Source organism: Myotis daubentonii, chromosome 3 (assembly GCF_963259705.1).
Source record: "Myotis daubentonii chromosome 3, mMyoDau2.1, whole genome shotgun sequence".
NCBI lineage: Eukaryota > Metazoa > Chordata > Mammalia > Chiroptera > Vespertilionidae > Myotis > Myotis daubentonii.
In genome coordinates this window covers 122,452,040-122,466,176 of record NC_081842.1, presented here as the reverse complement: position 1 = coordinate 122,466,176, position 14,137 = coordinate 122,452,040, and the positions used below count along the sequence as shown (strand labels likewise).

Below are 14,137 nucleotides of genomic sequence, written 5' to 3'. Positions count from 1 at the left end.
TTTTCCAATTTGGATGCCTCATATCTTCTTCTTGTCTGCTTGCTATGTCTAGGACTTCCAGTACTATATTGAACAGGAATGGTAAAGTGGGCATCCTTGTCTCGTTTCTGTTCTAGGGCAAATGAGTTTAGTTTTTGGCCATTGAGTATGATGTTGGCTGTAGGTTTATCTTATAAGGCTTTTATTATGTTGAGGTATGATCCTTCTATTCCAGGGGTGGGCAAACTTTTTGACTCGAGGGCCACAATGGGTTCTTAAACTGGACCGGAGGGCTGGAACAAAAGCATGGATGGAGTGTTTGTGTGAACTAATATATATTCAAACTAAACATCATTACATAAAAGGGTACGGTCTTTTTTTTTTTAGTTTTATTTATTTCAAACGGGCCGGATTCGGCCCGCGGGCCGTAGTTTGCCCATGGCTGTTCTATTCCCACTTTGCTGAGAGTTTTTATCAAGAAAGGGTGTTGGAATTTTTCAAATGCTTTTTCTGCCTCATTTGATATGTTTCCGTGATTTTTGTCTCTCAGTTTGTTTATGTGATGTATCACATTTATTGATTTGCGGATATTGTACCATGCTTTCCTCCCTGGAATAAATCCCACTTGGTCATGGTGTATGACCTTTTTAATGTAATGCTTGATCCAATTTGCTAGAATTTTGTTGAGATTGTAGCATATATGTTCATTCAGGATATTGGCCTGTAGTTCTCTTTTTTTGTGGTGTCTGTATCTGGGTTTGGGATTATGGTAATGCTGGCTTCATCGAAAGAGCTTGTAAGTGTGCCTTCCTCTTCAATTTTTTGGAATAATCTGAGGAGGATAGATTTTAGTTCTTTTAAGAATGCTTGGTAGAACTTCCCTGTAAAGCCGTCCGGTCCAGGGCTTATGTTTGCTGCAAGATTTTTGATTGCTGCTTCAATTTCTTTGGTAGTTATTGGCATATTTAGGTTTTCTGATTCTTCTTGATTGAGCTTTGGGAGCTTGTATTTTTCTAAGAATATGTCCATTTCATCTAGGTTGTCCATTTTGATGGAATATCGTTGTTCATAGTGTTTTTTTTCATAATTGTTTTTATTTCTGTGGGATCGGTTGTTACTTCACCTCTTTCATTTCTGATTTTGTTTATTTGGTTCCTTTCTCTTTGCTTCTTGGTGAGCCTGGCTAGAGATTCATCAATCTTATTTATCCTTTCAAAGAACCAGCTCTTGGTTTTGTTGATCTTTTGTATTGTTTTTTTGGTCTCTATGTCATGTATGTTCACTCTGATCTTTATTATTTCCTTCCTTCTGCTTACACTGGGCTTTTCTTGTTGCTCTAACACTTTGAGTTGTAGGGTTAGGGCACAGGCCGGGCTGAGGGACGCCCCCTTGCCCCTGAGTGCACAAATTTTTGTGCACTGGGCCTCTAGTGTGTGTGTGTGTGTGTGTGTGTGTGTGTGTATACTAGAGGCTTGGTGCACAAGAATTTGTGCACTCTGGGGGGGAGGGGTCCCTCAGCCCGGCCTGTGCCCTCTCGCAGTCTGGGACCCCTCAGGAGATAATGACCTGTTGGCTTAGGCCTGCTCCCGGGTGGCAGAGGGCAGGCCCAATCCCTAGGTGCAGCCTATGGTTGGGCTCAAAGCAGGGCCAATTGGGGAGTTGGGGCACCGCCCCCTATCATGCACAGAGCAGGGCAGATTGGGAGGTTGCGATGCCACCCCCTGTCACGCACAGAGCAGGGCCAATCAGGGGGTTGGGGCTCTGCCCCCTGTCACGCACAAAGCAGGGCTGATCAGGGGTTGGGGAGCTCCCCCCTGTCACGCACAGAGCAGGGCCGATAGGGGAGTTGGCACACCGCCCCCTGTCACACACAGAGCAGGGGGGATTAGGGGGTTGGGGCACCACCCTCTATCACCCGCAGAGCAGGGCCGATCAGGGGGTTGGGGCGCCGCCACTGTCACACTCAGGGCAGGGCTGATGGGGAGGTTATGGCTCTACCCCATCACACACAGAACAGGGCCCGTGGGGGGGGGGGGTTTGATGCGCCGCCCTCTATCACCCACAGAGCAGGGCCGATCAGGGGGTTGGGGCGCCTTCCCCTATCATGAACAGAGCAGGGCAGATAGGGAGGTTGTGGCCACGCCCCCTGTCACACACAGAGCCGCAGGGCCTTCAGGGGGTTTGGGCACTGCCCCCTGTCACGTTGATCCCGGTGCCGGGAGGCCTCACAGCTCTGCTGATCCCGGTGCTGGGAGGCATATTACCCTTTTACTATATAGAATAGAGGCCTGGCGCACGGGTGGGGGCCGGCTGGTTTGCCCTGAAGGGTGTCCTGGATCAGGGTGGGGTTCCCCACTGGGGTGCCTGGCCAGCCTGGATGAGGGGATGATGGCTGTTTGCAGCTGGTCACACACCCTTCAGGGTGGGGGTCCCCACTGGGATGCCTGGCCAGTCTGGGTGAGGGGCTGAGGGTTGTTTTCAGGCTGGGACTGAAGCTCCCAACTGCTCCTTTTTTTCTTTCTTTCTTTCTTTTTTTTTTTTTTTAATTCTGGGCCAGCTTTAGCTCTGAGGCTCCAGCTCTTAGGCCTCCGCTCCTGAAAGCAGGTATCTGGTTTGTTTCGGTTCTCGAAACTCTGTATCAACTCCAGCTCTGAGATCCCAGCTAGCTGAAAGCTGGTTTCTGGAGTTTTGTTTAGCATCTGTATTTGTTACAATGTTTGAAACTGCAGGCTCAGAGGCCTGCAGTGGCAGGCGGGGAACGTTGGAGTTCTCCGTCACTGAAGCAAGCAAGCCTCCTGTTAGTTTCAAGCTGCCTGGCTGCCGGCTTCCATCTTGGCTGACAGTTAATTTGCATATTGCCCTGATTAGCCAATAGGAAGGGTAGCGGTCATACGCCAATTACCATGTTTCTCTTTTATTAGTGTAGATTGGTTGTCTGTGTACTAGGTACGTTGCTTTGCTAGAATGATCCTACATAACCTTAATTATAACCATGAAAGGTTCTGTTAGCTCCTTTTTACACAAAGAAAAACAGAGATTTATAACACAATTAGTAAATTGGAGCACCATGACTTGGTGACAGATGTATTTGACCTGAGAAACTGGACTTTTACCATTTCACACTTTTGCCTGTGTGTCAACATTCTAGTTTTTATAAAAATGTAAATATATTGATTTGAACATATTAATAATAAAGATTAATTGCTCTAATAAGTACAATACAAAAATAAAGTGAAAGTCCATGCACTTATGGGAATATAATTTACTTTTTATGAATACAGTTAATCGGAATATCTTTCTTAATTTGGGGGAGTAGAACAGTGTCTCGCTCAGGGGTGGGCAAACTTTTTGACTCGAGGGCCACAATGGGTTCTTAAACTGGACCGGAGGGCCAGAACAAAAGCATGGATGGAGTGTTTGTGTGAACTAATATAAATTCATAGTAAACATCATTACATAAAAGGGTACGGTCTTTATTTTTTTTTAGTTTTATTCATTTCAAACGCGCTGGATCCGGCCCGTGGGCCGTAGTTTGCCCACGGCTGCTCTAGCTTATATGTGGGATTCAGGTGTAGGCATGGAGGTAAATAGTGACATTAGGTTCTGTGTATTGCAGTGGTTCTCAACCTTGGCTGCACATTAGAATCACCTGGGAATCTTTTTAAAATCCTGATTTCTGGGCCTCATCCTCCAGAAATTCTGTTTCTTTGTTACTAATGTTGTGGCCCCACCCCATAACAAAGAAACAGAATTTCTGGAGGATGAGGCTCAGAAATCAGGATTTTCAAAAGATTCCCAGGTGATTCTAATGTGCAGCCAAGGTTGAGAACCACTGGTCTATTGTGTTGTGAAAGTTCTTATTTCCAAGGGCATAATTTTCTGTTATTTTTCTGATATATTCCTCACAGTACTAGCTGCAGCCTTGGGCAAACTATGGCCTGTGGGCCGGATCCGTCCCGTTTGAAATGAATAAAACTAAAAAAAAAAGACCATACCCTTTTATGTAATGATGTTTACTTTGAATTTATATTAGTTCACACAAACCATCCATGCTTTTGTTCCGGCCCTCCAGTCCAGTTTAAGAACCCATTGTGGCCCTTGAGTCAAAAAGTTTGCCCACCCCTGAGCTAGAGCAAGCATGTCAAACTCAAAGGCTAACACAGGTCAAATAAACAAATTTTAAGTTTATGTGGGCTGCAAAAAATAATGCTTCAATATTCATAGAAACGTAGGTTTATTTCGATAGAGACATGCTGAATACAAATGGCTGAAATAAATGAGTAATCATTTACATAAAATAATAGAACATTTTAATAAAAAATATTTTTCGTGAACATCAACTTACCAGACACTAAATAACTGCAGAAATTAATAATCGTAACACAAACCTATTTTTCTTGTTCTCCAAAAGCGAAATATTTACTTTTGCGCACACCAAACAAATCAGTACAAGACTAATGACTTGACAATAGGCTGCTAAAATATTCGCTGCTAGTATTAGTGGAGAGAAATGGCTTGCCTGCGCGCAAGTCGCATAAAGGAAATAAATGCAACCGGATTATAGTAATCAATCATTAGCAGATGTTGTAGTTAGTTAATAATTTTGTGTAACAGAACATTATACAAATTAAGTTACGAAATTTTTATTAAAATGTTGATTACATACCATTATATTGGGTAGGCTGCAAAAGTATTCGTTGTGGGCTGTGAGTTTGACATGCTTGATCTAGAGCAGCGGTTCTCAACCTGTGGGTCACGGCCCCTTTGCGGGTAGAACAACCCTTTCACAGGGTTCGCCTAAGACCATCGGAAAACACATATATAATTACATATTGTTTTTGTGATTAATCACTATGCTTTAATTATGTTCAATTTGTAACAATGAAATTAGGGGTCACCACAACATGAGGAACTGTAAGGGTCGTGGTATTAAGAAGGTTGAGAACCACTGATCTAGAGTGTTCTTAGTAAACTTAAAGTGCAGTAGATGTTGGCAGGCAGCCAAAAAGTTCGGGACTACTGTTTAAGAATACATTTTATGTTTTGGTACCTAATGTCTAGAATTCTTATATTTTGAGTCAGTGCTTATCTCAGTTGGCTTTAATCCTTTTTTATCTTTCAACAGATTATCTCTGTTACTAGATCTTCAGTTTGCTCAACAAATCACAATGTCTCGTTCACGACAACCCCCCCTTGTGACAGGCATCTCTCCAAATGAAGGAATACCATGGACCAAGGTCACAATTAGAGGAGAAAACCTGGGAACTGGCCCAACCGACCTCATAGGTAAGGGCAAGGACTATGTTGTGTATCCATGGTAAATGAATTTTTATGTTAGGCAGTTGAGGCAAGATATATTATTTTGAAATAGTGAAGGTGATAGAAAAACATTATTGTGGTCTGTACAAAATGATCTGAATAAAAATAAGGAAATTATTTGATTTTGTGATTTTTCTGTTAAAAAATCATTATTTTATCAAATCTTATCTATATTGTCTTTCACTAAAGTCCTTCAGAAAGTTTCCCATAGTGGAAATTTGCCTCTGTTTCCTCATCTTTGCTCTCTCCTGCTTAGATTGCCTAAAGTCTCCTAGCTATTTTTGCTCTCTTTAGTTTTTCTTTGATTATACAACACTTTCTCAAGAGCTCTGGGAATTATGCCTCTTCTGTTCCTTCTTGCTTTTTAAATTAAACCTAAACTCCATCTCCTGGTGATATCAGTACCATTTGGCTCTTACTCCATCCAAAAGAGACTATCCCACCAGGTGACCTGGAGATATTTGTTTCCTTTTCTCTACCACGTAGCTGCTTTATCATGTTGGAGAGCACCACCATTATTCTGAAATACAATCTCTGCCTGCCAAGCTTGGACTCTTACAACCAAAAATCATCAGACTAATTCTCACCAATGTTAATCTATCTTTTTTATTTAGGCTCCCCTAATATTTACATATTTAGAGCAAGCTAGATTTTAGTTTTTAGGGTCATTTTGTTTTTTTAATCTTTTTAAGCTCAAGGACATGAATGACAGAAAACTATGCATCCAGTTGACAAGCATAAATATTATTAGACTAGATGCAGCGGTTCTCAACCTGTGGGTCGTGACCCCTTTGGCAGTCGAACAACCCTTTCACAGGGGTTGCCTAAGACCATCCTGCATATCAGATACTTACATTAAGATTCATAATAGTAGCAACATTACAGTTATGAAGTAGCAACGAAAATAATTTTATGGTTGGGTCACAACATGAGGAACTGTATTTAAAGGGCTAGAAGGTTGAGAACCACTGGACTAGAGGCTCAGTGCACGAAATCTATGCACTTGTAGGGTCCCTAGGCTTGGCCAGCAATCAGGGCCAGCCAGGGCCTTCCAGCTGCTGGCTGCCAGCTGGGGTCTCCTTTCCCCGGCTGCTGGCTGCTGGCCGGGGCCTGCCTTCATTCAGCACCACCCCCTGGTGGTCAGTGCGTGTCATAGTGAGCGATCGAATTCCTGGTCAGTCAAACTCCCAAGGGAACACTTTGCATATTAGGCTTTTATGTAGATAGATTTGTTGCCTAGGATAGGAAACCCCTATGACAGCTAACAAAGTACAGTATTTCTGCAATAATAATTATGAAAATGATGTTGAAAATTGCAAGTGCCTGCTTTGTGACAGCTGGAGTTGTTGTAAACATTGTATAAATAGCAACTCATTTTAGTGGATAGTATTACTGAACACTGGGTACTTGGCTTCCTTTCCCTAATCCTCCAGACCCTGGTGACACTAATGGGAGGTAAGCCATGTCTATAAAGAAATAATTTACTTTGATGATGGTGGATAAAAGTTCTGAACCATGAGCTACCCTCATCAAAGAATGTTAATGGTAACCAACAAAAAAAGGTACCTTTATTTACCTATTATCTTTTGCCATCTTAATTTGCAATGATAAAGAGTCTTGTTTCCACTTACCTTAGATGAAGAAGTTGAAAGGCCAGGCAGCCATCTTAGTTTTATTCTCTCCCCTCACTGCTCCTCCCCACCCCCACCCTCAACCTCTCATATAATAATTAACATAGGACAAATGGGTTTTTCAAATTTAAGTCTTCTTTTCTTTTCTTGGTTGTTAAGATGGTCGTTTTTTCTCTTCCCTTCAGAATGTTGCCATTTTATTCAACGCATTCCCCAAGCCTCCTCCTCTCAGTTCAAATCTTGTACTGGAGCAGAGTTAAAGCTGCCTAAGGCCACATCACATGACCAGTAAGAGCCAGTGGCTTAATAAAGAGGTTCCCGTAATTCAGCTGCCTAGAATGCGAAGGCCAGTCCTGCTGCCTTTCCCCTCCGCTGGGAGCGCTCACCACCCCAGGCCTTGGAAAGCTACATTTCCAAAACTACTCACTCCCATTCTACCACAACAAAGCTTTCTCAGGGCACGCAACACAGCACCCTCTTCCGCAGGCCCTAGAAAAACAGCACTACCAGGCCAGCAGCTCCTCCCGGAATGTGCCTCCCGCAACCCTGGGCCAGGATGCCTCAGACCCCCTCTGGTGTCCCCTCTGGACACCTGAGTGCTATGGTTCAGAAACTGGGGAGACAGGAAAAGGGAGGTGGAACCAGGGCAATTTTCAGAAGCCCAGGCGAGTCCAGACTGCTGGTAAGCTGAACCTCACCCTCTCCCCACGCAAGTCCTGTTAATACCACAGCCAGGCCGGCTTCTTGAAGGGGTTGCAAGTTTCAGTGCTACCTGTAAGAGTCAGTGTTCTCTCCATCCTGGCAACTGGGAACAAAAGGCAACCCCCAGCCCTTGGCAACACTGACCCTCCTGAATTAGACATACACACCCTGGGATTTCTGTTTCCTGCACATAGAGAGGAAGAAATGGAGGATGGGAAGAGGGAGTAGGGTATGGCGATTCATGGAGGGATCAAAGGGCTGGTTAAAGTCACCTCTATGGCCCGGACAGCTGGGTTTAGGGACAGCGGGCCTGCCCGTCGCTTTGTTGTCAGTGTCCAGGTTACTGGCGCGCATGAGTGCAACCGCGCCCCCTGAAATCATTGCACCTGGCCAAGAGGCCCCTAACAGCCCCTTAATAGCTCCAACCCCTTGACAAAAGGAAGAAACTTGTACACAGGCACTCTAGCACCAAGTGCTGCGGTTTGCATCTAAGGACCATTTTAAAAGCCAGAATAATGATGATCATTAAATAAAAGAATTAATAGTATTTTGTTTTCTTCCAAGTCTTTGGGAAAATGAAATTCAGGTTTTTGACCGATCTGCTTACATTTATAGTTACCTGTGGTGAAGAAGGGTATGTGTGGGGGTCTTGGGGTAGAGATTGGTGCTAAGGTGGGAAGCTCGAGGAAGGTGCAGAGGTGCACTGTGGGGAGGGGCCAGTTTGGGGATCCTGGTCCCCGATGCCATTTGCGGGGCTGCGGCCCCCGCCCGCCCGCCCACTTTACCTGTCGATGCAGCTTCCATGACAACAGGTGGCGGCCAGGTAGGGTTCAAGCCAAGTTTCCAGGTCACCGCTTCCCTGGCCCTCGCGCCCAACCCCCAGCTGGACTCCCCCACCTGTGGTGCTGGCCTCGCCCCTTTCGGTGTCACCACTTCATCCTCCCCTCCCTCCTGGTCCCCAAACCACTGGGACCTGGGGCCAGCTAGCGGCAGCAGCTCTTCTTGGGGATCGGGTGGCACGGCCATGGCTGGTGGTCCCTAGGTGTGGTGACGGTGGCTGGGTGGATGGAGGTGTGGTGGCTGCACTGGCCAGCGCTCCCTGCTGCTGCCCCCCTCTCCCCCCACTCCCCAGGACTCGGGGCTTGGGAGGCAGTGGTGTACTCACCGCCGCTGCCGCCACCGCTGTAACTCCATCGAGCTGCTACCTGCTCTGCTCCCCACTTCAGCTCCTCCTCCTGTTGGGGGCCAATTGAGGGTGGGAGGGTGGGAGGACCCAGATCAGGCTTGTTGGCTACCGCAGTTTACCTCATAGTCACAGGTCATCCTGGTTGTTCCACCATAATGGGTTTTGGGCTTTTATATATATATACTAGAGGCCCGGTGCACAAAAATTTGTGCACTCGGGGGGGAGGGTGGGTCCCTCAGCCCGGCCTGTGCCCTCTAGCAGTCTGGGACCCCTCGGGAGATAACGACCTGCTGGCTTAGGCCTGCTCCCGGGTGGCAGAGGGCAGGCCCAGTCCCTAGGTGTAGCCCCTGGTCGGGCTCAGAGCAGGGCCGATTGGGGGGTTGGGGCATCACCCCCTGTCACACTCAAGGAAGGGTCGATGGGGAGGTTGCGGCGTGACCCCCTGTCACGCACAGAGCAGGGCCAATCCGGGGGTTGGGATGCTGCCCCCTGTCACACACAGAGCAGGGCCCATCAGGGGGGTTGGGGCTCCGTACCCTGTCATGCACAAAGCAGGGCCCATCAGGGGGTTGAGGAGCTCTCCCCTGTCACTCACAGAGTAGGTCCGATAGGGGAGTTGGGGCACCGTCCCCTGTCATACACAGAGCAGGGCGGATCAGTGGGTTGGGGCGCCGCCCTCTATCACCCACAGAGCAGGGCCAATCAGGGGATTGGGGCGCTGCCACTGTCACACTCAGGGCAGGGCTGATGGGGAGGTTATGGCTCTACCCCATCACACACAGAGCAGGGCCCGTGGGGGGGCGGGGGGGTTGGGGCACTGCCCTCTATCACCCACAGAGCAGGGCCGATCAGGGGGTTGGGGCGCCACCACTGTCACACTCAGGGCAGGGCCAATGGGGAGGTTATGGCTCTACCCCGTCACACACAGAGCAGGGCCCGTGGCGGGGGGGGCGGGGGGGGGGGGTTGGGGTGCCGCACCCTGTCACACACAGAGCAGGGCCGATCAGGGTGTTTGGGCGCTGCCCCCTGTCATGCTGATCCCGGTGCCAGAAGGCATATTACCCTTTTACTATATAGGGTAGAGGCCTGGTGCACGGGTGGGGGCCGGCTGGTTTGTCCTGAAGGGTGTCCTGGATCAGGGTGGGGGTCCCCACTGGGGTGCCTGGCCAGCCTGGGTGAGGGGATGATGGCTGTTTGCAGCTGGTCACACACCATTCAGGGTAGGGGTCCCCACTGGGGTGCCTGGCCAGTCTGGGTGAGGAGCTGAGGGCTGTTTTCAGGTTGGGGGTGACTGACTCCCAAATGCTCCTTTTTTCCTTTTTTTTTTTTTTTTTTTTTTATTCTGGGCCAGCTTTAGCTTGAGGCTTGGCTCCAGCTCTTAGGCCGCCTCAGCTGCTGAAAGTAGGTTTCTGGCCTTTGCATACAATGTTGCGAATCTGCTGGCTGAAGTCCTGCCGTATCTGTTACAATGTTTGAAACTGCAGGCTCAGAGGCCTGCAGCCGCAGGCGGGGAACGTTGGTTTCCTCTGTCACTGAGGCAAGCAAGCCTCATGTTAGTTTCAAGCTGCCTGGCTGCCGGCCGCCATCTTGGCTGACAGTTAATTTGCATATCTTGCTGATTAGCCAATGAAAAGGGTAGCGGTCGTACGCCAATTACCATGTTTCTCTTTTATTAGTGTAGACTAGAGGCCCAGTGCACAAAATTCGTGCATGGGGAGAGGGGTCCCCTCAGCCCAGCCTACACTCTCTCCAATCTGGGACTCCTTGGGGGATGTCTGACTGCCGGTTTAGGCCCAATCCCGGGGATTGGACCTAAACTGGCAGTCGGACAACCCTCCTACAATCCTGGACTGCTGGCTCCTAATGAGTCACCTGCCTGCCGGCCTGATCACCCCTCACTGCCTCTATGTGCCGGCCTGATCACCCCTAACTTCCCCCCCTGCTGGTCTGGTCGCCCCTAACTACCCCTTGCTGCCAACCAGGTCACTGCCAACTACCCCCTCCCTACCAGCCTGGTTGCTGCTAGCTGCTTCCCCACCCCTGCCGAACTGGTCACCCCTTACTGCCTCCCACACCGGCCTAGTCACCTCTTACTGCCCCTCTCTGCTGGCCTGGTTGCCCTCAACTGCACCCCTCCACTGGCCTGGTTGCCCCTAACTGCCTCCCCCCGCACCGGCTGGTCACCTCTTACTGCCCCCCTGCTGGCCTGATCACCTCAACTGTCCACCCCCCCTCCGCCAGCCCGGTCACCCCTCACAGCCTTTCCACCGGCCTGGTCAGCCCACGCAGCCTGCTGTTCAGTTGTTTGGTCGTCCCTCACTAACCCGCCTGCCAGCCTGGTCGTAGGCAGCCATCTTGTGAGGGTATGAGGGTTAATTTGCATATTACCTCTTTATTATATAGGATATAGATGTTGGTTTGCATAGTGTTTTTCTCCTGTCTGTGGGGACCCTGTACTCTGGCTTACTTAAGCATCAGTGTTTGTCAGTGGTTCTCACTGATAGCTTTTCTTAGAGTCTTCTAGAATTAAAAAACAAAATGCTTTGGACCACTAAGTCTCGTCTATAAAGAGCCTAATCATGTTTTTCTGTTTTTTAAATACAAATGAGTGTGAGATACAGCCAGGGAAGAGAGCAAATTAGAAATATATTTGTATGGTCAGTTAAGCTTATTTTCCTGTGAACTCTGTGAGGGAATATAAAACCATTGAAAATGAAGAAGGGAGAGACTAGTATATGCTACCAAATATATATTCTGGTTTCCCAAATACATTTATCTGGATTCAGACATTCTCTTGATTCATTTATTAATTTGGTAAAGAACTGGAGATTATGAGTTGGAACTTGTTTTTCTTGCATTATAGCTTGTGATCAGCAGATTGTTTTTTGGCCATTCAGAAACCCCTTTAAAAAGAGAAAGTGAGCCCTAACCGGTTTGGCTCAATGGATAGAGCGTTGGCCTGCGGACTGAAGGGTCCCAGTTTCGATTCTGGTCAAGGGCATGTACCTTGGTTGCGGGCACATCCTCAGTGCGGAGTGTGCAGGAGGCAGCTGATCGATGTTTCTCTCATCGATGTTTCTAACTCTCTATCCCTCTCCCCTCCTCTCTGTGAAAGATCGGTGAACTATATATATATAAAAAAAAGAGAAAGTGAACTGAAGCTCCACACTATGATTAATAACTGAATTTTTCACTACCCAGCTAATTCTTTTTGCTAGTGTTATTTAAATGTAACACTTCATATTGTTTCTCTAGTTATAGTTGTTGATTCTTCAGTAAATAAAACACATTTATTCTTATGAAGATAGTCTTATCTAATCCTATGTCTTGGTTTTTTTATATAGCTCATTCCAGAATTTTCTTTGTCCAAAGGGGAAAAATTCCCAGGATGTATGAAAAGAGACCATAGATTACATCCCACATTTTAATTGGCAGTCATTGTGACCTTCTGAAAACGATGGTTACTAGTCTATGTAAATTTTAATCTTGCTTTAGTTTTCGGCAATATTATTCTTATTTGACTAAATGTGTATTATTTTTATAAACCTTGGTAGTTCAGCTTTCAACCTGCCAATGCATAACCGTGAAACCATTTTTAAAAAAAGCAAACTTAACCTACTAAATTGTTTGTGTTTTTAACTCAGATGATATCTACACTAGCCAAGTAAAACACTATAAAAACACTTTATTTGGAATTCTACAAGTTACTTTAAAAAAAGATGTTATTATATTTCACGAAGCAGATTCCGTAGCTTTCAGTAACATAGCAAAAGTGCTTACAAAATTAAGAAGTGGTCTTAAGATCCTATTTAATTTTCATGACATTTTAAGTGATCCATTTGAATCTATGTTTAAAATTATTTGATTATTAATTTTATTTCAGTTAAAGTGAAGAATATATATTAAATCAGAGAAACACTGATAGCAGCTATGACCAAATGAATCTACCGTTGTTTTTTGGAAATAGTTTTTCAAGTTGTACCATTATGGGTATCTATTCATGTTTGCTCATCTGAACGTGTTTTTAAGACTTCATGTCTCTGTTGCTGATAGTTGTTCCCATTCCTCAGTTTTAATCATAAGGTAGTTCTCTATCAGGTAACTTACATTAGGAATCACTTTACATTAAGCCCTGGCATTTGTTGTTCAGTTTTTCTCCTTTCTGAAGTAATTTTTGAAATACTTTTTGAAATAGTAAAATTAAAAAAATTAACTTACATATTGCCCTGAGCGATATCAAAATGTCTGTTATCTATAATTAAATAGTTTGTAATTTAAAACAGTTCCCATTCATTTACAAAATACACAGACTGCTTTATGTATGCATAAAAATTATTTGAGCAAATATGCATTGAAGTGTTTCACAGTGTTTATCTTGGAGGTGGGAAGGAGTTCTAGAGATGCATTCAATCTCTTTTTTTAAAATATGTTTTTATTGATTTCAGAGAGAGGAAGGTAGAGTAAGAGAGAGTTACAAACATCAGTGATGAGAATCATTGATCATCTGCCTTCTGCCCCCTCCTAGGGATCGAACTTGCAACATGGTCATGTGCCCTGGCCATGAATCGAATTGTGACCTCCTTGTTCATGGGTTGATGCTCAACCACTGAACCACATCATCTGGACTCAGTTTCTTAAATTATTTAATTTTTTGTGACAAAAATTGAATAACAGGAAAGATATCTAAGACATTCATTCCCATTTTGGAAAAAATAATTTTGAATTATGAATGCATTTAAAAATAAGTGAATGTCATTACATATTTTAAAAAACCAACAGAAACCTTCAAGTGCTTTATTAGTAAGACAAAATTTCATACATGAATAAATAATAAATGTTTGAGGAGAATCATTAAAATTCATTATTTCAATGGATGTCTTAAAAATGTAGTTGTTTTTTATTCCTTTATTGTTAATATAACATTCTTACTAAATAGTGCTTTAAGTTATATAACAGAATATGAATCCCTCCCTACATTTTTTCAACCAAATTGGGCATGTGTTCCTGGAAAAAAAAATTATATTTACCAAACTCGACTGCTGAATAGTATGCACTCTTACATAATAAAAAAGGAAAATGTGAAGTGTTCTGGTCTATGCCACATATTGGTTTATTTTCTCCATGAATATTTATTATACTAGAAGCCCGGTGCATGAAATTTGTGCATGGGTAGGATCCCTAGTGAGGCGGGGGTTGGGGGGCCCTCAGCCTGGCCTGCACCCTCTCCAGTCCAGGACCCCTCGGTGGATTTCTGGCAGTCAGGCATTCCTCTCGCAATCCAGGACCACTGCCTTCTAACTGCTCACCTGCCTGCCTGATT

General features: G+C 45.5%; 1 protein-coding gene across 6 annotated transcripts in view; it reads left to right on the top strand.

The window, feature by feature from the left end:
* Nucleotides 1–14,137, top strand: part of EXOC2 (exocyst complex component 2) — a 272,621-nt gene that overhangs the window by 41,523 nt on the left and 216,961 nt on the right. For all 6 annotated transcript variants that reach the window (XR_009451902.1, XR_009451901.1, XM_059688403.1 and 3 more), the window contains exon 2: nucleotides 5,105–5,265. Coding sequence is in view for 4 of the 6 variants with exons in the window: in XM_059688403.1 (XP_059544386.1) it covers nucleotides 5,105–5,265 (161 nt within the window). In the remaining 2 variants the exon portion in view is untranslated. The remainder of the gene's footprint in view (nucleotides 1–5,104; nucleotides 5,266–14,137) is intronic.